Source organism: Leucopleurus acutus (genome assembly GCF_964270905.1).
Source record: "Leucopleurus acutus genome assembly, chromosome: 13".
In the NCBI taxonomy this organism is placed as follows: Eukaryota; Metazoa; Chordata; class Mammalia; order Artiodactyla; family Delphinidae; genus Leucopleurus; species Leucopleurus acutus.
This window is the reverse complement of record NC_139155.1, coordinates 14,324,994-14,350,525: the sequence shown is the minus strand read 5'-3', so window position 1 is coordinate 14,350,525 and position 25,532 is coordinate 14,324,994. Positions and strand designations below refer to the sequence as shown.

Genomic DNA, 25,532 nt, shown 5'->3' with positions numbered 1-25,532 from the left:
TTTACTAACATTGCAAGGCTCCTACTGCACATGTGCATATGCAAATAGCTGAATTCCTACAGTTTGGGGGAAGGATCCGTATTCATTATCAGCACTGCCTTGAATGGTCATGTTCTTTAATTGCTGCTCTTCTTGCTTCTTAATAGCAAATTATTGTTGGTTTTGCTCATCATTATCAATTTAGTTTGTTGTGGGTTGTTTTTAACCCCACAGTATGTAGAAATGAATATTTATGAATTTTTAGGCTATAATTTTCCAAAACCTCTCTGGTCTCTATGCATTGTGTTCAAGCATGAATCATCCATACCCTTATTACTACAGCAGATGTATACATACTCCCCCACCACCCCCCATGATTTGCTAATGTGAGAACATTTCATTGGTAATGTGGGCAGTACATGGAATTTTAGCATGCGAACTGCTCACAATATACCATCAAGGTAACTCTAATACAGGTACTGGGTTATTTTTACATTTGCGTGACATTGATTTAAAATAAAAAAACAAACGTGAGCTAATGGTTTAATTTTATTACATAATAATAAGCACGTAATGCATTTTGGAGGCCAGATTTGGATGATGTGGGGTGAGTCATAATTGTGAATCATTTTCAACGACAATATTCCCCAAACTGTGTTCTACCAGATGCTAATAGGTATTCTGCAAACAATGAGTGTTTTACTCAGATAAGTTGGGGAAAAGTGATGTGCATTATGTTCCCCTCTGACAGATTTGCAAGGCTCTTGAGCATATTATGATAGTTAATTTTATGTGCCAACTAGGGTAGGTCACAACAGCCAAGTATTTGATCAAACATTGGTCTGGATGCTGCTGCGAAAGTATTTTTTATATGACATTAACATTTAAATCAGTAAACTTCGAGTAAATCAGACTGTTCTCTGTAACGTGGGTGGGCCCATTCAATCAGTTGATGATCTTAAGAGAACAAAGACTGACCACCCCTGAGGAAGAGGGAACTCTGCCAGAAGGCAGCCTTTGGACTCAAGCTGCCGCCATCAACTCTTCCCTGGGTCTGCAGCCTGCTCTGAAGATTAGGGACTTGCCATAGCCTCTACAATTCCTTAAAATAAATCTCTCTCTAGATGGTACATACATACTTGCAGATATGTGTATATACTATGTATGATATATCTGTATATATAATCTATATGCATAGATATATGTATGTATACACTCTCTCTATGTGTGTGTATACGTATACAGAGAGAGAGAGATCTCATGTAGATGCATACACACTTATATGTTTGAACTGCAAGTGTTTCGACTTATACACAGATTTTTTTCAATAAATGTGTACTACGGTACTACGTGATCTGGTGATCCAGGGCTGGTTAAACCCACAGATGGGAAAACTGCAGATACGGAGGGCCAACTGTAAAGTTATAGGCAGATTTTTAACCGAGTGGGGAGTCAGTGCCCCTAACCCCTGTGTTGTTCAAGGGTCTATATCGAGAGAGAGAATACACACACACACACTCTACTGGTTCTGTTTCCCTAGAGAACTAATACACATGTTAAAGTCTCTGAAAATTTCTACAGTTAAAAAAAACCCTGCTGGGTCTTCCCTGGTGGCGCAGTGGTTGAGAGTCCGCCTGCCGATGCAGGGGATGCGGGTTCGTGCCCCGGTCCGGGAAGATCCCACATGCCGCGGAGCGGCTGGGCCCGTGAGCCATGGCCGCTGGGCCTGCGTGTCCGGAGCCTGTGCTCCACAACGGGAGAAGCCACAACAGTGAGAGACCCGCGTACCGCAAAACAAAAACAAAAACAAAAACAAAAAACCCAAAAAAAACAACCTCTGCTTAACCCAGTATTTTCCCAGTTTATTCAAATCATAAAACATTTTTCATATAACATCTACTAATCTCTCAAAATATAACTTGGGAAATGCTTTTCTCAACACTTACTTTAGACAGGTTGTCAGCAATATCGGGCTCTGAATCTGTTTGATTCTGAAATGAATAAGTATTGGGACATAAGATTCCATGTCCTCTTCTTCTGCACATGGCGAAGGCAGAAGAAAATAACTGTGTGTTATGTGGGCACAAGGAGGTGAAATGTCCACTGTGGAGCCCGTTCCACACGGTGATGACAGATGAAAATATCTACCAGTGAAATGGACCCCATAGCTGTGCTTTTGTCAAATGTTCCTTTGTGGACGTTCTCGGGGACTGGGGAGTCATACTGAAATATCATCAATCACAGTGTAACACGACACAAGGCAATGCATGAATGGCAGGGGGCCTAACAGGAAAAGCCAACTCTGTCTCCATAAAACCCCTCATACCTCCTTTGTCCCTTCTTGAAAGTGTTTCCACAAATGGTCCTCACTGACCCCAATTTATCCTTCAGATCTTATCTTAGAAGACAATTCCTCCAGAAAGGCTTTTCTGACTACATCCCCTACCATGAACCTACCAGATCAGCCCACCTGCTTCCCTGTTACAGCATGTACATTTGCACTGGACATGAACGTTATTTATTAATGCCTGTCTTTGCTACAAGGTCGTGAGGCTCACGAGGGCAGGGCCCGTTTCCATCTTGTTCGTCTCAGCAGCCCCGGTGCGTGGCGATCAGTCAGTGGGAACTCTGAGCACAGGAACGATGGATGCAGGGGAGCTTCCTTCTCCCTAATTTCTCTCATGATTCTACCCAGACTAGCCTTTCTTTGTAGCCAAATCTGAGTACTTTACTCTGATCTTTCTCGAAAGATCTTCACTCTTTCAACCTTAAAAAAAAACTATACCAAGAGTCTATGAAATATTCATATATATGTGTGTACACACACACAGGCATGCATGCACACACGTACATCTATACATCCATTTACTCCTGTGAATAATAATGATAATAAAAACAAACATTGGGGGGCTTCCCTGGTGGCGCAGTGGTTGAGAGTCCGCCTGCCGATGCAGGGGACACGGGTTCGTGCCCCGGTCCGGGAAGATCCCACATGCCGCAGAGCGGCTAGGCCCGTGAGCCATGGCCGCTGAGCCTGTGCGTCCGGAGCCTGTGCTCCGCAACGGGAGAGGCCGCAACAGTGAGAGGCCCGCGTACCGCAAAACAAACAAACAAACAAACAAACATTGGGACTTCCCTGGTGGTACAGTGGTTAAGAATCCGCCCGCCAATGCAGGGGACACGTGTTCGAGCCCTGGTCCGGGAAGATCCCACATGCCACGGAGCAACTAAGCCCGTGCGCCGCAACTACCGAACCTGTGCTGTACAGCCCCGAGCCACAACTACTGAGCCCGCACGCCTAGAGCCCGTGCTCCACAACAAGAGAAGCCTCCGCAATGAGAAGCCTGTGCACCGCAACGAAGTGTAGCCCCCGCTCGCCACAGCTAGAGAAAGCCCGCGCACAGCAACGAAGACCCAACACGGCCAAAAATAAATAAATAACTAAATAAATAAATTAAAAAAAATAAAAACAATCATTTATCAAGTCTAATAGTGCGATGAGAGATGGAAATGCAGGGAGCAGTAGGTTTGGGGAATGAGAGAGACCGAACCCAATCACAGCTGTATCACTTTCTGGGTCAAGTAAAATTGTGCAAAAGTTTTCAAACTTATATAAAGAAAAGCAGAGACTCAGTCTAATTCTTGGATCAGTTCCTTCCCCCCACCCCCTCCCGGGCCACCATTTACCCCAGCCTGGTGCTAGCTACATGGTGGACACCGGACATGGGTTTCTCTTCCCAGAATTATCACTGGAAACAAAAGCATTAAGAAAGACAACGCACTGGCAGATAGACAGGCTTTCATCTCAGGAAATCTGGCTGGTATTTGGAGGGGTAGCATGTAAGAACTGAGGGTGAGGGTGGGGTGCAGTGGACACCGGGCCTGGCTCCACTCACTGTGTGTGCATCCTGCACCATCCCCATGGGACTTTCAACTACTCACACTCAGCGCCCCCTTCGCAGGGAGGGGTCAGAACGGCAAAGAGCTTGGAGCTGACACAGGCTCATCCTCTCCTTCCAGCCCTGCACCACAAGCAGACCACCGGTGCCATCCAAACAGTGTCATCTGAAGAGGCTGCCAACGTGGGTTATCCCCAGGCAAGACTGGCGTGTAGGGCTCTCCCGTGATTTCCTTCTCCTTCGCCCTGGCCCCCATTAAGTCTACAGAGAAGCCTCGAGATCAGACTATACATGGGATCCAGTCCCGGCTAAGCTCCTGGAGGAGCTAAGACCTTTTAAATGCCTTAAATGCCTTCTTCGAGTCAACTCTTCCTCTAGCTGACAGAAAAGCTCTGCTCTAACAGTGAGGAATCCCTCCCTGGCCCCCCCAGCATGCACACACACACACACACACACCCTCTATTTGAGATCAGGGAAATCCACACCAGAAATCCTAAAATATACTAAATAAATGTCACACTTTCAAAAATCTGGACTCCCTAAAAAAGGCCTGCTCTTTTGGTACAAGAAATGAGTATTGAAGCACAGTAACCTCTCATGTTTAAAACTATAGGGATCATTTTTATAACTTCCCAGCGAGAGCCCCAGCACACTAACACTAGCGTTCATGCACATCCAATCATTGCTAACCCCTTAATTAGGATTAGGGCACCTGTTCCACTGAAATACAATTCGCTGATGTGATCCCAAGTTATTGAAAGGCAGAATGCTTTTATCCAAAAAGGCTGCCCCAACGCCCTCTGTTCCGCTGATAAAAACATTTGTTAAAAGGTTCTTTTCCAGACGCAGAGCCAAGAGGCCGGGGTCATGGTACTAATCACTACCCAGGGACCTGAGAAACTGATGACACTTGTGTGAAAATGCTGACTAGTTGGCAGCATCACTTTTCTAAGAGAAGATAGTAATTCAAACCATTGGCATATCACTCCTCTCATCCCAATAACCTTTGGACCTCTAATTTCCTCTAAGGTACTTAGAGATGGTCCACACAGCATCATCTCTAAATGATAGAGGTTAAAGTTGGGGCCACCAGAAGCCACAACAACCCAAATTGCAAAAGCACACTTGGACTTACCCATTACAAATGCGTTCTTTGGCTTCTCAAAGGAGCCACCTGAAGGTCGACTCCACTTAAACCCTTGGCTCAGAAGCAGCCTGTTGCTTTATGACCCAAGTCTATTAAAATTCCTAGAGTCTCTGATGATGAAAATCCCAGCCAATTTTTTTCTCTTCATGAGGTGGGGGGGAAAAAACCAACACAAGTCTATTTGAAATCGTTTTATGAATTTTAATCATAGCAAATGTGTTTTAACAGTAGTCATAAAATCAACATTACCACATATACAAAGGACAAGACACCAGACTGGCATACAAAAATACCATATATTAAAATCGGGTTCATTGGAAAAACTCAGGACTTGCTAAGACACCACCTACAACAGAAAGAGCAAGCAAGAATGCTTTTTAGGACATTCCGATTTATAAACAGCAGCTTGATATCCCCCTAACGAAGTCGATATTTGGCAACATTTGGACACTATTTTCTACACAGTCCAGCAGCTCATTTATCTGTAGGGCTATTTGGCCCTTTAAAAGAAAAGATTCTAAAATAAATAATCCACATAATTGTAAATGAAACATGTCAAGGACTTAAGTTAACAGCCTCTGAGCAGCATTAATCTAGCCATTTGACCGGAGTACTAGTTATCAAGAGGGCCAGGGAACCCACCGGTGGAGCCATCCGAATGGCAGGGACCCTGTGCAGCAGCTGCAGGGCGTATGTTGGGAGTTTGTAACCACCCCAAGCTGAAACCAGCCTCCCCACCTGCATCTGCCAAGGGAGCGAAACAGGAACACGTGGTGGAATAAAACATATAATAAATGACCACAACCTGGATAGAAACTGAAATATTCTGAATGAGTCTTCCCCATAGTCTTAACCTACTCAAGTCAGAATACATCCACAGGCACGGGCATTGCATTCCACGGTTGGGAGGATGTCATTAGAGTTTGTCTGCAATGACTCAGCAACCAACTGCAGAGCAGGTTCTGAAATTGTCTTGTGTGCTGACACCCAGTAGGGCCTCCTTGGACCCTCTCATCAGCTGATCATATTCCCTGTTTGTCTTCAGTTTAAACATCCTGAATTGAATTTCGTGGGCCATACTGGAATGACAAATCGTGCTTGGCTAAGTTAGTCCCAGTTGTCCTGGGTTTCTTTCTTCAGCTGGTTTCTGCCACGATTGACCTTCATCTTCTGTCTACTTTGTTCAGGAGTTATCATCTCATTACAGATTTCCCTCCCTTTATGCAAGTGTTTTCTCACTCTCTGGGGTATCTTCCTATCTGTTGCTATAGACCAAATGCCACATCTCCACCTCTACCATAGTCTACCTAAGAGCTGGGTTTTCTCTCAGCCAGGAAAATCCAACCAGGAATTTTCTGAAGCACAGGGTAAGACACCAACAATTGTGTCCTCCCACTTTTTAAACAGGGATGACCTAAATATCTCAACTTGTTCCCCTTTGAGGGGCATCTGCCTCATCTATTTTTTCCTTCTTACAGCCCATGCTCCTTCACAACCATCACATCCAACCGTCTACCTCTGGATTCTCAAAAAGCAAATGTCAAATTAAAAACTGAGCTTCCCTTTGGAAAACTCTTGTTAGAATAATCCAATTAACGTACCCCAGGGAGACCACAGAAGACTTTCACACGGGCTACTAGCCCTACATCCCATGGAGATGAATTTAGAGCAGTGTTCTAGAAGAATGGGGCAGCCATAAGAGAACATCCCCCATTAAAACAAAGAAAATCCATGCTGTTGCAGACTTCAAAAGACCCCTCAGTTCTTTGCCCCAAATGTTACTGAGTGTCTCTAAAAAGATCCTAATATGAATAGTATCAAAAACCGGAGACTACAATAATAAAGTCCAGCTAATGAGATGAGTGTTTTCAAGCACCACTACATCATAAGTGAGATTGTATATAGTGGGGTACCCCAGGCAGTGAACCCTGAAAAATAATAATTGGCCCGACTGTGCAAGGAAACTTGGGCAGAAAACTCGGAGCCATATTGCAAGAGTTCAATAGTGGTGCTCTGCCCTCGCCTACTTGAGCAGAGCCAAAACATAAGTCATTTGGAAGACAGAGATTAAATGCCCCACCCACTAATATTCTTTAATGATCAATGGCTTTCCAACAAAATGTATATGGTAGAACCCACCTCTTCATATATTTGAAAAGTCTCAAGAGCTTAGTTATATAGACACTCCCAAAGATAGCTGGGTTTGACCAATGGATGCAGCCTATAACACTTGTTGAGAAATTAACATCTAAATTCACCATTATATAACCCACATTGGAAAACATTTTACTTGATCTTTTTAGCTTCAGTTATAGCTAAAACGTGTGTCTACATATATATTTATATCTATATACAGTGAATCAATTGTGTCAGGAAAATCAATGGCTTGAATTTCCACTTATTTTTTTAGAAGACTTTCATGTTTAACAAACTTCAGCAACTTGTCATCACTTTTGAAATAGACTACCACTTTCAAAACAGTTGCTGAATTATCTTCACTCATTCTTTGGAGTTTCTCTTTCAGTAAGGATTACTTTGTGGGCAATGTTTTACTGAGAATGGTGGAAATGGTAAGGAACAGCTTCTCCTTCTAGGTCAAGGATGACAGATTGACTGACTGATGACACGTGTGAAAATGCTGACTAGTTGGCAGCATCATTTTTCTAAGAGAAGATAGTAATTCAAACCATTGGCATATCACTCCTCTCATCCCAATAACCTTTGGACCTCTAATTTCCTCATAAGTCTAAAGAAAAACTATCATTGGGCCAAAACATTTTTAATCATTTTCAAGGATGAACTAAAGAGTCCTGCCCATTGATGAGTTCTCTCTAAAAGAAAAAAATCAACCCAATTCTGTTAAATTGAAGCAAATGCATTTGGTTTACAGTATTTTTGGACAATGAAAAGCAGACTAACCAATTTAGACACAGCATAGCTTTTCAAACAAAACTATGAGAACTCTGTAAAACCAAATCTAGACTGGAATAAATACTGTACTATCAGGAAGAGTCTGATCTTTCTATGCAAATATATCTCAAATTGAATTTTCTACTTCCCTTTATTCGCTTAAAAAGCAATTTTAGTAACTTTAATAACCTTCAAGGCTTTAAATTCCATGGGCAATTTTTTTTTTAACGTAAAACAAAGTGTCTTTGTGCAAGGCTTCAAATCTTCGGTTCTTTCAGTGATAACTAAAAAAACCAAACAGGACGAAAACAATGTCAAATCTCACTCTAAACATTGTACCTATGTTTTTGTCTGGCATCTGAAAAATGATGCCCACCTATGCCCATCTCAAATACGATGACGAGCTGGCAGACTTCAAGGGCAAACAAAAACACTCCCCGTGAACGCTGCAAAACATGCTTGCTCTTTTATTTCATACCTTACTAATGTAATGATGGCGTTTGGGTAAGACCCTGAAAGAGGGATTTCATTAGGCTTTTTTTTTTTCTGTAACATTTACTTTTTGGTCACAAGACCCTAAACACAATTTCACAGTACAGGTCATGCAAGTCAAACGTTTTAGAGCTACTGTCTAACTACTATGTTTGGACAATAGATTCACATGCAGCTAATGATCCCAGAAAAGGGGGCTTTATCGAGCACTCTTTAAGCTTCACTGATTATTCCTTGGCCCAGAGTATCTAAGTAATAACCCTGAAGAGCAACTGATGCATTTTTACTGTCATACTTGAGATCATATATTTTTTAAGCCAACTGCATGTTACTAAACCAAAAACTGTCTTCTTCGCCTTACTCTGCTTACTCCATTAATATTTTGATGCTAGATTCCATTGCACAACCCTCCAGAAGTGCACTGTCCAATATAACAGCCACCAGCCACATGTGAGTGGCATCTATTTAAATAACTTTAAATTAAATAAAATACAAAATCCAGTTCCTCACTCAGACTAATCCCATTTCAGTTGCCCAACACCCAATGTGGCTACTGTATTGGACAGCATAAGTTATATAACATTTCCATCATCACAGAAAGTTCTATAGAACAGCGTCAATCTAGAAGATCCCAAGGTTGCACCAGCACACGGTTTTAACCTTCAAGGGACCCACTCAAGTCATGTCCAAGATTAAACTTAATTATATCCCTAAAGGAAATGCCTGATAGCTTTCTGATCATAAAGTATGACTGGAAATGAGAACCCATTTGTCTTTTCACAACTTATGCCCCAGGTCATTATACAAAAATGTTCCAAAGACAATGCTTTTTGATAGCATACTTGGCTCTACTTAGCATATTCAGCATTCTCTTGCTTATGTCAAGATCATTAATAAAGATGAAAATTCATGCTTCTTATAGTTTACTATTTACACAACACTCACTGTCCTTTATAGCTCAAGTGGGAGGGGGGAACCAATGTTTTGCAATTAAAAAAATTCAAATCACATGGTTCTCTTTAACTGTCTATACTCATCCCTAAATCAACACTCCTTTCATTTCCCGGAGAGGTAGATGCTAACTAAAGTGAATACATAAATCTACAAAGACAAAAAACTTAATAGTTGAGTTAGTAAAGGGTATTGATCCTCCCTGAAAAGGATCATAGACCAACAGAGAGGACGACAGGTCTAGGAAGCAGCAAGAGGAAACGGCAGTACAAAGTTCTGGTCCCCTTTTGCTGCAGAATGACAAACGGGCTCGCACCTCTGGGGACCCCAGCAGACTCATCTACAAAATGAAGCCACCAGAGGTTGCTTTCAGCTTTCTGTGCTTTCAGTTGTGAGTTTTTTCATTGACGTGCAACTGTGAATTCTGGCTGACTGTGTCACTGGACTTGATTCACATGGGGTAGATGAGTTGTTAGTGTCGTGGGTAAATGCCGAAGAGGCCAGAGCAATGGGATGCCAAATAACATTAAACATCATTAAGCCTATAAAACTCCTATCTGGCAGGCTGAGACATCACATAGACATGTGCACGCACACACGCGTGCACGCACAGGATTGCACACCCTGATAAGCAGGTACACAAATAAATGACTGCAGGCAGAATCCACATAAACAATTGTTCTTACATCAGTAAGACTCACACGAAAAATTCTGATTTGGGTTGTTATTGTACCTTAAATTGTAACGTCAAGAATCTATCATAGAGCCGATTAATTCTGCACTGCTTAATTGCAGCTCTAGCACAGGGTTGTTTTTAAGTAAAAGGTACATGGACATTTGTAATCTACAGCTTTGCACTAAGAAACACAGGGCACTGTATCGTCACATATGTTAGTGTCTATATATAACCTACAGACCATGTAGAATTCTATCACACACTACACTCCAGGGCTGGTCATTTCATACCGGACATAAACATACGTAGACATCATTCACAAAATTAATTTGAAAATGGCATGACTTAATATTGCAAGGGTAAAGTCCATTTGAAATGTAGAATTCTTAATGTAACATTTCTGTGGGGGTTTTTTCCCAAGAGGAATAGAAATTAGGTCAGACATGCATCAAGGCAGCCTGGGAGAGTTTGAGAAATTGAAACTAACCCAACAGTATATTAGGTTACATAATAGAGGATAGCATTCAGCTAATGTGATACCTAAATTATTAATACCAAATAAATCCTAGATTATTTGTTGTATAATGCCCAATAGCTTACACAATGAAATGGCATTTTAACCTAATTTCTAGTTTGAGCTTTCAAATACATTTCCTAAAGGTCTAATGACAAATTGGAAAGATTTGAAAAACCCATGTTCATATTTTTATATCAAATCCTCATGTCAATGAACAGGGTTAGCTTGGGATTCTGTTCATTATATTGTCATTTTATCTCATTAATTCCATCACTTTAATGTGCATATTTTGTGCTGCTTGAAGGTAACAGTTAGCATATAAGTAAATTAAATTATCTCAGTCTTAAGGGCTTTTTCTAGCCTTACTTTTTGGAGCCAGTCACTGCTTATTTTTCTGTCCCCTATTTTCAGGGATTCAATGGAACATAAACAGACATATTTATGAGTGGGGACGTTGGCACATACCACTTGCTTCATGAATTCCGTAAGAGAAGCTAGAAGAGAACTGTAAAGCTCACAGCTATGTCTGAACGCACACACATTCAGGGATAGAAATTTATCATTTAAGACCAGCAGATCTTTCTTCATGAGCATCTGTAGGCCATTACACATTTAAGAACGTCTGAGAATTTATGAAGAATTGGTCCACTTAAACTAGGAATGTGAGTTGCTAGTTCACCTTGCCATTCTTCTCAATGAAAACACATTTTGAAATACAAGAGATAGTCTCACTTATACCAACAAGAGGAAACTGGAATTCAAAATGATTTAACTCTCATGGAACAATCTCTTTCAAAAAATAATCATGGACTGTCTTAAAATGCCAGTCCAAGTTTGTTATTGTTTACCAACACTCATGGCTGTTACAATACATCAAAACTGGGAGCAAAGACAGAATCTTCTGTTCCTCTCCCTTAGTGCCTTACAGAATACAGGACTTGAATACATAGAAGAGGAGCAAGTTTGGAAGTGACGTGTCTGTGACACCTCGCTGGGTGGGTACCGGTGCCCTTGAGGTGGCCATCATTTCAGACCCCGGACTCATTCATGCCCACAAAGTCTTACTCCCGGGATTCTTCTGAAAAGATTCAAAACCTGAGGTAAATCAAATTACACCCACCCACCCCCCCCCCCCACACACAAATACACAATATTTACATTTAAAATTCTTATTTTGTGAGATGGCTTGAGAAAAATTGGCATGTAGGTTTCCTGTGGGATTAGGCATTTCTCATTATTACTCAGTTTATTGCTCCCCTGTTGGGCTTTCAGTTTAATAAACACATAGCGAGCTCTAATTACAAGGGAAGAAAAATGGAGGTACGTGACAAAACACAGCACACTGGAAACACTTGTTCAAATATCTTCCTGAAAAAACAACTGTCCACTTAACTTATTTTAATTTGGGTGCCATTCAAAAAGTATAAAAGGCCTTAGCAACTAAATGAAGACTGGGTTTCATTTTTTAAAAAAGGAAAGAAACCAGCACTGCATGTCATCACTGAATTTTTACATGGATTCTCAGATTTAATTCTACTTGTATACATAGCATCTTTGTTTTAATCTACCACATTTAGAGAAGATCACATTGTATGCACTTCCACAGTTTAACATCTAAGTAGAATAGGTCTACCTCGCAACATGATTTTGAGAAATCATAAATTACAGTCCATTTAATACATGATTATGAGGATGCATGCGATCGTCTTGGAAGCTGTTGCCACCAATAATCAGAGCGCTCTGCCTGGTATCTTGCTGACACCTCACATTCTGCCCTTCGTGTCTGTCTTGGGTTAATCAAGTGGCAGCCCAGAGGCCAGCACTCGGCACCCAATGATCAGCGTGGCCCCCCATCTCCTCACCGCGATCCATCACCAACACCTGCTCAACCGCTAGTTGGCACCCACAAGAGACTTCCCCGCAGCCCTCTTCAGCCACAGGATATCACAGTAAAGCGCTTAGAAATGCAGGACATGTTGTGGAGCACGATGCCGAGAAGGAAGACCAGGACGCAGGCCACCAAGATCACAGTGCACACCCCAGACCAGGTGGAGCTTTTCACCACGCCCCGCCTGTCTGGCTCCTCCTCCACCGCCTCGGGCGGAGCCCCGCCCTGCAGAGGCTGCTGCTCTGCCGGGATGGTCACCACGGTGACGGACTTCTGCTGGCTCCCGGGCAGCAGACGGCAGCCCATGTCTCCGGGCAGCAGCGCTCGCTCCTTGGAGATGGGCAGGGGCAGCATGTAGCACCCATTGCTCGGAAGTTTGATGAAGACTGGGGTGTGCTCGGAGGCGTGCGGGATGGCGATGACGGCAAGGACCTCGGGGTCGTCTGGGAGCTGGGACACGGAGAAGCCCGGGGGCAGCTTGGTGATGCCCCGGCACCAGGGGCACCTCACGTCCTTCTGGCTCGTCCTCATCTGCTGAAGGCACACCGAGCAGCACGTGTGTTTGCAATCCAGCAACTTGGGCCTTCGCCGGGGGCTGTAGTAATTGAAGCAGATCTGACATTCCAGCAAAGACTCTTGGGAGAGCGTCTCCATGGTGGACTGTGGGCAGGAAGGCCAAGGCCGAGGGGGAGGAGCTTGTTCTCAGAGTCCACCACTCCGCCACCTTCTTTCTTGCAGTCTTTCCAAAGCCGCCGGGGGATCGGGGAGTTCACAGGCATCTAGCATACTCGGGCGTGTTCATTTCTGAAGGAGACAAAAAATGCAAACCAACTTAATTACTTCAAACAAGTTGAGATGGATTTATACGACTGCTCAAAAGTCTTGACACCAGGTCAAAAGGGTAAAGTTTCCCACTTGTGAGACTGTAGGATTCCTGTAATGTCCAGTGGACAGTAATGACTTGTCTCCGCGAATACCTTGCTTATTTCTGAAGAAATAAACATCTCTATGGGGTATACAGAGGGAGTCTGCTCTTTCTGCTTTATTGTTCTTCTGGACTGTTCTTCTAAATACACTGCAGAAATTCTCTCGTTTCCAATAAGTTTGTAGCATTTCCTAAAAGTAAATTTCTTTCCTTAGATCCTCTGACCTTCTTTTTCTGACTCTACTTATCTTCCTGTAATTATTCATTGCCAGATACGGGCAACTTTACAAACCCAGGTATTTCATGTAACTAGCTCGCTCACTTGATATGGGTTAGGACCGTTCCTCTCTCACAGGTAATTAAAATGATGCCACCAAAGAAGCACATGCAGGCATCTGTTATCTTTTCCACCAAATCACCTGAACCAAGGTAATTCCCGTCAGTTGGTTTTAAAAAGAGACAAAAACAAAATAACCCCCAAATAACAACAACAGTGAACCTTTATGCAGTAGGGGTCACAAAACTACACAGGATCACTACTACATTTCAGTCAGTTCTTTTAATTCATTATTATTTGGGCTTGTATCAATTAACATGACCAAAAGCAAATACTGTTAATTCACTGATCATAATCAAGCATTATGGTCAGAGAAGACTGGTAAGGCAGCCTCACCAAAAAAAAAAAAAAAAGGAGAAGGAGAAGGAGAAGAAGGAGGAATGTTAGCCTTCTGATATTGACAGGAGGCAGAATAACTTAGTTCAACTTAACTGGAGTTTAAGGACCTCCCCCTGCCCCATCCCCCCCCCTTCCCCACCAAGTGTTCTAATAAAGGCTGCCCAACTCTGCTTCCTATTGAAAGCATCCAAATTATGTGTCTCTGGATGGAGCCATGATGATTCTGGAAAGGACTATTCAACCACTATTGTAGAAATAATTGTCAGTCCTAGAACCCCACCTACACCCAGAAGCAGGAGCTAATAACACAGAAAACCTCGTTCACATTTTTCTTAAAAAGTGAACCTTCTTTTTCTTTCCAATTTCCTTTGTGAAATTAAGAATGCACCCCCTCCCCAATGATTACGATTTGTAAAAATAAAAAACATGCAGAAAAAGTTTAAAGTCAAAAATAATCACTGATAAAAATTAATGTTGGGCTTCCCTGGTGGCGCAGTGGTTGAGAGTCCGCCTGCCGATGCAGGGGACATGGGTTCGTGCCCTGGTCTGGGAAGATCCCACATGCTGCGGAGTGGCTGGGCCCGTGAGCCATGGCCCCTGAGCCTGTGCGTCCAGAGCCTGTGCTCCGCAATGGGAGAGGCCACAACAGTGAGAGGCCCGCGTACCACAAAAAAAAAATTAATGTTGACAATCAAAAGAGAAACATTTTAAAATATTTTAGCTGTAGTAAGAGCACTTAAGTTACTGAAAGTAAAAATATAGTAACATAGCATTCAGAAAGCTCATATTATTAATATAATCAACTACTCATCTATCCATTAATTCAAGAAATAGTTATGGAATAATTGAAATTTGCTAACCGTAGAACTTAAATGTTCTCACCAAAAAAAAAAAAAGATAAATATGTGAGAAGTTGGAAACGCTTTCACAATGTAGACATATTTCAGATTACTGCGATGTCAACTTTAAATGTCTTACAATTTAATATGCCAATTATACCTCAATAAAGCTGAAAAAGGAAATAAAAATAAAAAAGAAATATCTACTGAGTATCTGTTATGCACAAAGCTAGCCATGGTAGGATATTAAGATGAATCAGACCCAAATACTACTCTTCAGCAATTTAAAGTTAGGCAAGAATGAACTAGTGAATATATTTTCTCTTCTATTCATTTATTCATTCAAATTCTCATTGAATATTTACCATGTGTCAAGCATTATGATATTTATTTTTTTCCCTTGTAACAAAGACCTTGTCACCACTCATAAGACACTCCCAGACTGGAGGTACTTAAATAGTTATGCGAGTAAATAGTTATAATAGAAATACAGTGATGCATGCCTTACGGGAGCTGGAGTTATGAATAAAGGACGGCTCAGTGAAGAATCTGGATTAGGGAGAGGATTCAGACATGTAAAATCAGGGACAGGTTATTTTCAAGTTCAGAAATCAGCATGAGCAAAGTAAAAGGGGTGAGCAAATACAGAATTATTTTTATACTCTAGCTGTGACACTGGCTAGAAGATTTTTTCTAATACAAGAGTAACTTATAGATGCCATCTCTAAGAGTTTTACAGTTTTAGCTTGTAAGTTTAGGTCTTTGATACAGATGCCTTTTAAAGAAACAGAATTCTCACAGAACTGGCAAGCACCCTCCCACAGGCCCAGCCAGGGAGAGCAGGGCCCACAGGAAGGGGAGAGGTGATCAGACCCAGGCACGGGCCACAGACCACAGACCACAGACCGTGGACAGCCTCGAGTGCCAAGGATGTGGGGCTTTCTAGTGAGCAATGGGAAAACATCAGAAAGGTTAAGAATATGAGAATGATTCATTAGGTAGCTATATTCAGGATAGACTGGAAAGACCTGCTGGGAAGCTATTATAATAGTAGACGAGAGATAATGAGTAGCTGAAGTCAATAGTGGTGATGAGAATGAAGAGCTGAAAAGTGCTGACAGGTCCTACAGGGGTCAAGTGGGATCTGGCCACATGTGACGATGAGACTGTAAGGGGGAAGAAGTCCAAGGTCAAGTCTTGAGGGGAGGCTGGTATTATTAAGAGAAACAGGGATGGCAAAGAAAAAGATGATGAGTTCTGTTCGGGCCGTATTCCATTTGAGGGGTTAGGAAGATAAAAGAAATCAGTTATCCAGGAAGATGTTAAAGAGTCAAAAGAGGGGCTTCCCTGGTGGCGCAGTGGTTGAGAGTCCGCCTGCCTATGCAGGGGACACGGGTTCGTGACCCGGTCCGGGAAGATCCCACATGCCGCGGAGAGGCTGGTCCCATGAGTCATGGCCGCTGAGCCTGCGCGTCCGGAGCCTGTGCTCCGCAACGGGAGAGGCCGCAACAATGAGAAGCCCGCGTACCGCAAAAAAAAAAAAGAGTCAAAAGAAAGCTGAATATATGGATCTGATATTGCAGAGCAGGCAGAGCAGAGAGAGACCCTTAGGGAGCACTCATCCTTAAGCCTGGCTAAAAGGAAGAATAGGGGCAGACATAAGCAGAAACCTAGGAACCCCTCCCAGCACATACCCCGGATGAAAGAGTTCCAGGCAGCAAAGGGCTATGAGCGGTGGGCACTGAGAACAGACCTTGAGGTGGGGCGACCAGGAGGTCACTAGCATTTTGGGGGTGTGACTTCAGCAGAGGACCAGGGGTATGATGGAGACTGGCGGGATGCTGGAGTCCCCTGTGATGCGGAGTGATGTCAGGCGATAGGATCATAGCTTAGAGGGAAGAGCATCAAGCAACAGTTCTTCTTCTTTTCAGAGTAGAGAAATTTGAGAGAAGAGGGGCAGAGCGAGCAAGGTAGGGCGCTCCCAGCCAGATGGTCTGGTCTGTGCTGTTCAATACGGTGTCTGCCAGCCACAGGTCCCAGCAGAAGGTAGTGTTTGAAGCTCAGAAAGGAAAAAGTGCACGGACACTGAGGTGGGGGATGTGGAACGGAAACAGAAATCCCCCAAGTGTCAGCAATGAGGGTGGGATTCGTCTAATTTTATACCCAAGGTACTGAATTTATTTTTTCTTAGAAAATAAAAACCGAACACAGGGTTTGCTGGTGAATCTTGACCAAGGCTCTTATCTAGCCTCACTGTTAAAGCCCACTGACAGACAGCAGGCCATAATATTATACATCATAGGAAGATGTGAATGTTAAATGGAGGGTGGGGGGCAGAGATTGATCATAATGAACTACAGTGGCAGAAATGACAAAATTGGGGAGGGGTGTACAATAGCCAAGACATGAAAGCAACCTAAATGCCCGTTGACAGGTGAACGGATAAAGAAGACGTGGTATATGGGACTTCCCTGGTGGCCCAGTGGTTAAGAATCCGCCTGCCAATGCAGGGGACACAGGTTCAAGCCCTGGTCCAGGAAGATCCCACATGCCACGGAGCAACTGAGCCCGTGCACCACGACTACTGAGCCTGCGCTCTAGAGCCCACGAGCCACAACTACTGAAGCCCGCGCACCTAGAACCTGTGCTCCGCAACAAGAGAAGCCACCGCATTGAGAAGCCCGCACACCACCACGAAGAGTAGCCCCGGCTCGCAGCAACTGGAGAAAGCCCGCATGCAGCAATGAAAACCCAACACAGCCAAAAATAAATAAATAAATAAAATTAAAAAAAAAAAAAGACGTGGTATATATATACAGTGCGATATTACTCAGCCATAAAAAAGAATGAAATAATGCTATTTGCAGCAACATGGATGGACCTAGAGATTATCATACTAAGCGAAGTAACTCATACAGATTAAGACAAATAAAATATGATATCACTTACATGTGGAATCTAAAAAAATGATACAAATGAACTTATTTACAAAACCAAAACAGACTCACAGACATAGAAAACAAACTTATGGTTACCAAAGGGGAAAGAGATGGGGAGGGATAAATTAGGAGTTTGGGATTAGCAGACACAAACTACTATACAGTACTACTACTAAAATAAACAAGGAACTACTATATAGCACAGGGAACTAGACTCAATACCTTGTAATAAAGTATAATGGAAAAGAATCTGCAAAAGAAAAAAATATATATATATATCTGAATCACTTTGATGTACACCTGAAACTAACACAACATTGTAAATCAACTATACTTCAATTAAAAAAACATTGGGGAGGGGTACCAAAAAAAAAGCACAGATTCCTGCCATTTTATAAATTTGGAGAAAGCTGTCCTTAACAATGGCACTCAGGGCAACCACCTTCTATGTAAAGAGAGCTGGGAACAAAAAAATACTTTGTGACACCAATATAGAAACAGTGACCACCAGTTCCTTTCTTACCCTTCTCTACTTCCACATTAGTTACCTTGCTTCCATAGAAAATTGTGGAAAACAGCTCAGCAGAGTGGGAAGAATAGGGGCTTTGGCTTCAAAGAATCTTGGGTCAAATCTCTGTTTTGTCACCACCAGCGGTGCCACTGGAACAAGTCCAAAGCTTCTAGAGCCTGCTTCCTCACTGGCTAATGAGGGGTGATGGAGTTTGTGGCTGAAGGTCAAGTGTGTTCAGGCACTGCCAGGTAGTGAAGGGCTCAGGGAGCCCTGGTGCTAATCCCTCCTTCCTTCTGACTTGGACTCCACACGGTGCCGGGTGTGGTCTACCCAGAGGCACTTCCTGGCTCTCAAAGTACAGCCCTGTGCAACAGCTTGGGCGGAGAAGGGCGAGCACTCCTCTTGGCGCTGCCCCGAGACCTGCCACACCATCATTTTTCAACAAAACCAACATGCAATTTTATTCATGAATTTATGTTCCAAGTAATGTTCACTTAATTGGTGTTGAGTTCCCTTAAAATTAGATTATACAACTCAATTTTCAACTCTATCCAAGTAAGTGTAGGCCTTACAACACAGGCTGAACACAAAGGCAGAAGGGGAAAACAGTTCCTATCTTCTGTGCTCAGCCACTCAAGTCATTTTGACAGCAGGGCAGCTCTCTGATTTATACACTGATTCTGCCCATACTGAATTCCAGTTTATTTCCTGTAGCATAATTAGTAATGATGATGACTATTTAGGTAATGAGAAGAAAATTTGGGCTTCCCTGGTGGCGCAGTGGTTGAGAGTCCGCCTGCCGATGCAGGGGACGCGGGTTCGTGCCCCGGTCCGGGAAAATCCCACATGCCGCGGAGCGGCTGGGCCCGTGAGCCATGGCCGCTGAGCCTGCGCGTCCGGAGCCTGTGTCCGCAACGGGAGAGGCCACAACAGTGAGAGGCCTGCGTACCGCAAAAAAAAAAAGAAAAAAAGAAGAAAATTTATGAGGCTCTGGACCAAAGGTAATGATGAATCTTCTTTCTCCCTTTCATCATGAACTCAAAAGATATGAGTCAACTACAGAAGAAACAAGGTCCACGTAAGCTAAAAAAGAAACTCGGAGTTCCTAGTCAAACACAGGATACACAAGCACACACTGGCAACTGCTTTAGAGACCTGTCTTTGGAGTTAGTTTCCTTACAGGAGCAAGACATGATGCTCAAAGTAAGTACTCAAATTCAAAAGAAAAGAGTATTTTGGTAGAACGCATAAGAACAGGTGTAAACTGAAATATATTGGAACGATTTTTAACAGTTTAGTTTGAAAGAACCTAAAGTAAAAATTAAGAAAAAAAAACAGACTACAAAAAGAGGAATAGCAGCTAAGGGAGGACATTCTCAAACTAACTGTGGCTTATGATCTAGAATTTATGTTCAAACGTATCTTCATAAAACAGTAGTTTCAGGAATTCCCTGGTGGTTCAGAGGTTAGGGCTCCAAGCTTCCACTGCAGGGGGCACGGGTTCAATCCCTGGTAGGGGAACTAAGATCCCCGCGTGCTGCACAGCACGGCCAAAAAAAAGAAAAAAAAGACAATATATATTACCTTAATTAAAAATTACTTTAAAATAAAAAAACAGTAGTTTCATAAATAATGTCAGTTGTACAATATACAAATTAAAGGCCTTGAATCATCACTGAACTCAATACTAATGCATGCCCTGGTTTTAAAATAGTTTAAAAAACTAAGATTTGTATAAATGGAGGAAGGTGTGACTTGGAGGGAAAATGCCAAAACCAGAGGGGTGTGTATATTGTAATTGTTGTTTAGGGGCAATGGACATTTGTTGCTTTACAACATCGATATATTTTCATAAAATAAAATTTCTTCCTTTTTAAAAACTGTATACTTTTAAGCACTTTTATTAAAGGTGTGGGTGTGATAAAGTGCTCCCATGAATTTAGTGGGTGGTAAAAAAGCAAAGGTCTCCAACGCTGAATTTTTATAGTTCCAGTTACTTTTAGAAGTCTGGGCACATGAGGACAGAAAAGCTGATGAAATATATCCAGTCGTCCCTTGGTATCTGCGGGGGATCGGTTCCAGGTTCCCCTCTCGAATACCAAAATCGAAGGACACTCAAGCCCCTTATTTAAAATGGCCTAGGAGGGGCTTCCCTGGTGGCGCAGTGGTTGAGAGTCCACCTGCCGATACAGGGGACACGGGTTCGTGCCCCGGTCCGGGAAGATCCCACATGCTGCGGAGCGGCTGGGCCCGTGAGCCATGGCCGCTGAGCCTGCGCGTCCGGAGTCTGTGCTCCGCAACGGGAGAGGCCACAGCAGTGGGAGGCCCGCGTACCGCAAAAAAAAAAAAAAAAAAAAAAAAATGGCCTAGGACATCTGGCCCTCTGTATCCTTGGATATGAAATTCTCGAATATGAAACCCGCCGACTATAATGCAGGTAGTTTTACTCTGTTTATACTATAGACTCTTCATACGTTCTGATTTAGATCCACGTCTGTGACATCAACTATGAAGCCTCTCCCCACTTGTGACATGAGTTGATATTAATTACATGTGGCTGACCTTGAATTATTCCATTTCATGGTCTACACAAGGATCTTAAATTCAATGGTTGTGTTGAGAAAAATCTCTAAGTCAAAGACTAAACTAGTCACTATACTGCTCTTCTTATTCTCTTAAAATAGCATGTCTTTCTGATGCAGGTCATTTACTTAATTTTTCAAGAAAATGTAAATATTTGAATTGAGATTGAAGAAATTAATTACAATTCCATTTAATCTGGCATTTCAGCTGGCAAGACCATTTAGTTATATTGGATCTTGACAAACTCTCCGATTAATGGCAAGAATAGGAATGGCTGGCAGTGACAAGATGTGTGGCTGACTTTTGGTCCTCTGGTAGCAGAGAGCAACCCTTTCAGGACACAGTTGCCTAATACGTGTAAAGTCCAACTGGTATAACTACACTCTGTTTTCATGGAGAAGGCAGTGGATTCCAGGACTCTGACAAATCTCAAGTGAGAATTCTATGGGCCAAGCTTTAATAGTTGCCCTGTTTTCTCCTATGAGCATCATGGTTTGTGTATTTGAAGATGCAAAAATTCTGGAAAGTGAGAATGGTTACTTAAAAGTCTTGGGTGACCAAGGGGGACGGGGCAAAGGACGGTGACGTGACGGTGTTGGAGGCCGACTGGCCCCGGTAGCAGACGCAGGCAGGGTAGAGAGAGAGGTCATTGGTTAAATGGGCAAAGAGGAGCAGACCAGAACACCATGGTCAGCCTAGGGACTTGCCACACAAAGGGCTAGCCTTGCCAGCACTGCCCAATGGGACAACCACGAGCCCGATGGACCTGCCCACAGAGTAGGGGCCATACCTCTGCACGTGCCAATATTTTCGCTGCAAAAATGCAACTAACCAAGCAGCTGAAACCGAACCACAGTTTCCAGAGATGTACTTACATAGGAGCATTTCAATTAAGTCAAGGTAGGGAAAAGATGAATGCATTTGACCTAATCACAGCTTGGTGATGAATATTTAAAATCAAAGTATATTGGAACCAAGACATTTTTAGGAATTAAAGCCAAATTTCGTTATTGCCATGACTGATAATAACCACTGGTTTTTGTTGGTTTGCTCGTTTTAATATCTATCAGATAATCATTACTATTAGGAATCAGGAGGTAAGGATTTTAGCTCTAATTCTGCCTATAAGTAGTTGGGTTACCTTAGGCAAATCACCTCTCCATGAGTTGCAGTGTCCTCACCTCCAAGAACACTGGACTAGATGATCCCCTAGAGTCCCTTCTAGTAACAATAGTTCTATGACCTAAGAAACTGCTAACCACACTCCTGGGTTTTCAACAACATGACAGAGCTGTCACGCTGTTTGTTCTATAGTCATTACATCTGACAGATCATTTATACATATTAACTGTCCATGAGCTCATGCAGGTTTACGTGAGACAGTGGGCATCTAAAATAAATGGGCAGCATCTTACATATTAGAAGTTTCTTCCTTTAGGCCTTAGGATTAATGAGTCTAAAGAGAGCTAACACCCTAAAAGAAACAGCCCACAACCTCGATTTGCAGCAACTATCAAAGGAATAAGTATTTATGTTTAATCAATAACCCTCTCAGCTCAAGCAAGATATTCCCATTATCCAAACTTGCTACTACGTGAAGGTGGTTCCAACTGTCCCTTGAGCCGAAGCCTGCATAACTGTCTGGCTCATAGAGAGGCCAAGGTTAATGCTGGAATCAATCAGACACACAGCTTCACCTTCATTTGCTCTGATCACCCAATGACGGCAAAGAGAAAAGTTGCAGATGGTCACAAAGGTAGAGAAGAGATATAAAGGACTGTCAGGGGATCCCCAGACTCCCTGGAGAGAGGAAATGATAAAAGATGCCATCAGACAGACAGGCACAGCAAAGGGGAAAAGATCAATTACCCCAACTCCTAGAATTCTGAGTAGAGCTGAAGGAACTGACAAGCCAGGCACATAAGTAAAGTAAAGGAATGGAAAACAAACAAAAATCCTAAGTCTTCCCAACGGCTGGACATCTACTAAGATAAAATATGGAGTAGGAGGTAGACAAATATCTACTGGGAATCCACCAAGTGCCAAGCATTACTCAAGGCACTGGGGTCACCATGGCAACAAGAGTCTCTGCCCTCAAGGACCCTGACTTTGCAACCTGATCTGTGGAAAGAGAAGCAAAGGCGAGGGGAAGTGTAGACAAAGCACTGAAAGGGAGACTCTTCTTCAAGTGATCATATGAATTCGATCGATCATGCATAGGGCTTAGACAGAACCACTAAGCAAAAGACTATAATTGCCTGTTAGAGCCAGAAAGGATATTGGAACCCAAGGAGCCTAAGCTGGCCCACAGTTCTTTCCACTTCAGAGACACTGGAGAGCAAGGAGAGTCAGAGGGAAGGACACTGAAATTTCCTTTATTGATTAAGCATTCCACCTGACCCATGTCAGCATCATCCCAGACAGCAAGGTGGCTCTGAGCTCACAAGTCTCAAGAGATGCAGGAGTTGAAGATGGTGTCGCAAGGCAGCGATACCTTGTGATATCTAAAGACAGCCCAATGCCAGGGAAGCACATTAAATCATCACTGGGGAGGATGTTTGAGGGCCAAGATTGTGAGTTAAGGACTGAGGGGCTGTCCGAGTAGGCAAGTGCCCTGGGGAGCAGAGGTCTCTCTCTGTGGAGGGTCCCCTTTGCCCCTGCTCTTCATGTGCAGGAGACAGAGAACCTCTGAAGGCCCCTGACAAACTTCCTATGTAAATATTTGCATTTTCATAATATGAACCGCACATGTGCATCCCCACTCCTATTTCTTACCCAACCACAAATTCTACAAATTCCAACCACTGAAACCTTAAGGCAATTTGTTTCTTAATGTTTTCCTATTATATTTCATCTACTTCAGGGACCCACAGCCTTCCTCTGTAAAGGGGCAGATGATAAATCTTTTAGGCTTTTAGGCTTTTTGGGTCATGCAGGCTCTTCCGCAAATACTCAACTCTGCCACCAAAGTGTGAAAGCAGTCAGGTCATATGTCAAGGAGCAGCAGAGGCTATGTTCCAATAAAACTGTCTTTACAGAAACAGGCCACAGATGGGATCTGGCCAACAGGACATCATTTACTGACCTCAGATCTACATCATTTCTCATCATCTCTGTCCTTAATCCCAGAAATTCAGTATATTACTCCAGAGATACCCATCCTCAAATCATCTTATTGCTCTAACATGAGTTATCTTAACTGAGTTTTCTGTCAAGCTACAGACTGCAAAAATATTTTCATAGTTATTTGGGAAGACATTAAGGGAATATAATGTCTTACAGATGCATTGTCGTTTTGAATGACTATTCCCAGTCAACAGGAGGAAAGAGAGTTGAGCAAAGAACTTTAACAATGACAAACATTTGCCTGTCTCACCAACAGCAAGTACCATTAGTGAGAACACACAGATAGGGTTCCAAACTTTCTTCACACTTAAACATATGGATCCACTGCTTCAACCAAATAAGCAATGATTCTAGAAGTCATTGTGACAGCACCAGACTGAAGACAAGCCTTCGTCTGATGGAATGTCACAAAGACAGCATGATAATGCCTCCTGATGGTCTGAATTTTGGATACAATTCTTGTGTTCATCTGCATAGTCGTTCAGTAGCTCAACAAATTTAGATTTGGCCAGGTGAATCTCAGCCCTATACAGGAGCATCTTCTGATGGTTCACCTTTGCCAAGAAGGGACATTGGGTACATTTCCCAAACATGTGGAGCATTCCTTCAAAGTGCCAAAGAACGTGGACGATTTACAATGAGAGCTTCGTTAATTTGAGGCATCTTAAGGCTGGAAGGGCAGGAAAGTCTTGGCTCAGTTTTTTTAAAACCACCTAATTGTTAAGACTCACCTACTTTCACACATAAAAAAACATTTATATATATATATATATTTCTTTTTTTATTAATTTTTATTGGAGTATAGTTCCTTTACAATGTTGTGTTAGTTCCTGCTGTACAGCAAAGTGAATGAGCTATATGTATACATATATCCCCTTTTGGATTTCCTTATTTCTTAAGAGTTCTTCAGGTTACCTGGAGAATCTATATTAAACATCTGAAAAAAGGATGGCACATTAAAAACCTGGTGGGTTTTATAGCTATCACTTCAAATAAGCCTATTCAAAAGGCATTCATGAGATTATTTTCTTTGAGCAGAGAGTGTTCATCGCTTCAACCTCCCTACCTACCCTCAATATCGATGATTCATTGCACGAGTTAAGCCTCAAACTGAAGCTGCAAAGAATTCCTAAAGGCATTGGTACTAAAATTAAGCCCATGGGGAGTCAGCTGTCAATCTGCTCATTACTTCTGCTTTTTCTTCTGGCTGCAGTAACTCAATGAGGGTTGATTTTCCATTTAGGCAAAGGTAAGAAGAAAAGAAAAAACCTACAACCTCCCAAATTAGATATTGAACAGTGCTGCAACCAAAGGCCATCAATCATTAACTCATCTTTCCTAACCAAACAATAAATCCAAAAGATTTTTCCTCTTGCTTTCTTATATTTTTAAGTCAACTTTGAGGTAAGGTTTTTCAATAATAAATTTTAAGGGTACAGTTCAATGAGTTTTGACAAATGTGTGCAGCTGTGTA

General features: G+C 42.6%; 1 protein-coding gene across 7 annotated transcripts in view; it reads right to left on the bottom strand.

Annotated features, from left to right (window-relative positions):
* Positions 1 to 5,218: 5,218 nt before the first annotated feature.
* The window catches only part of RNF152 (ring finger protein 152), an 82,077-nt gene continuing 61,763 nt past the window's right edge, over positions 5,219 to 25,532 (bottom strand). For all 7 annotated transcript variants that reach the window (XM_082853482.1, XM_082853487.1, XM_082853486.1 and 4 more), the window contains one exon: positions 5,219 to 13,263. In XM_082853482.1, coding sequence (XP_082709608.1) covers positions 12,502 to 13,113 — 612 coding nt within the window. In that variant the 5' untranslated portion in view covers positions 13,114 to 13,263 and the 3' untranslated portion in view covers positions 5,219 to 12,501. The remainder of the gene's footprint in view (positions 13,264 to 25,532) is intronic.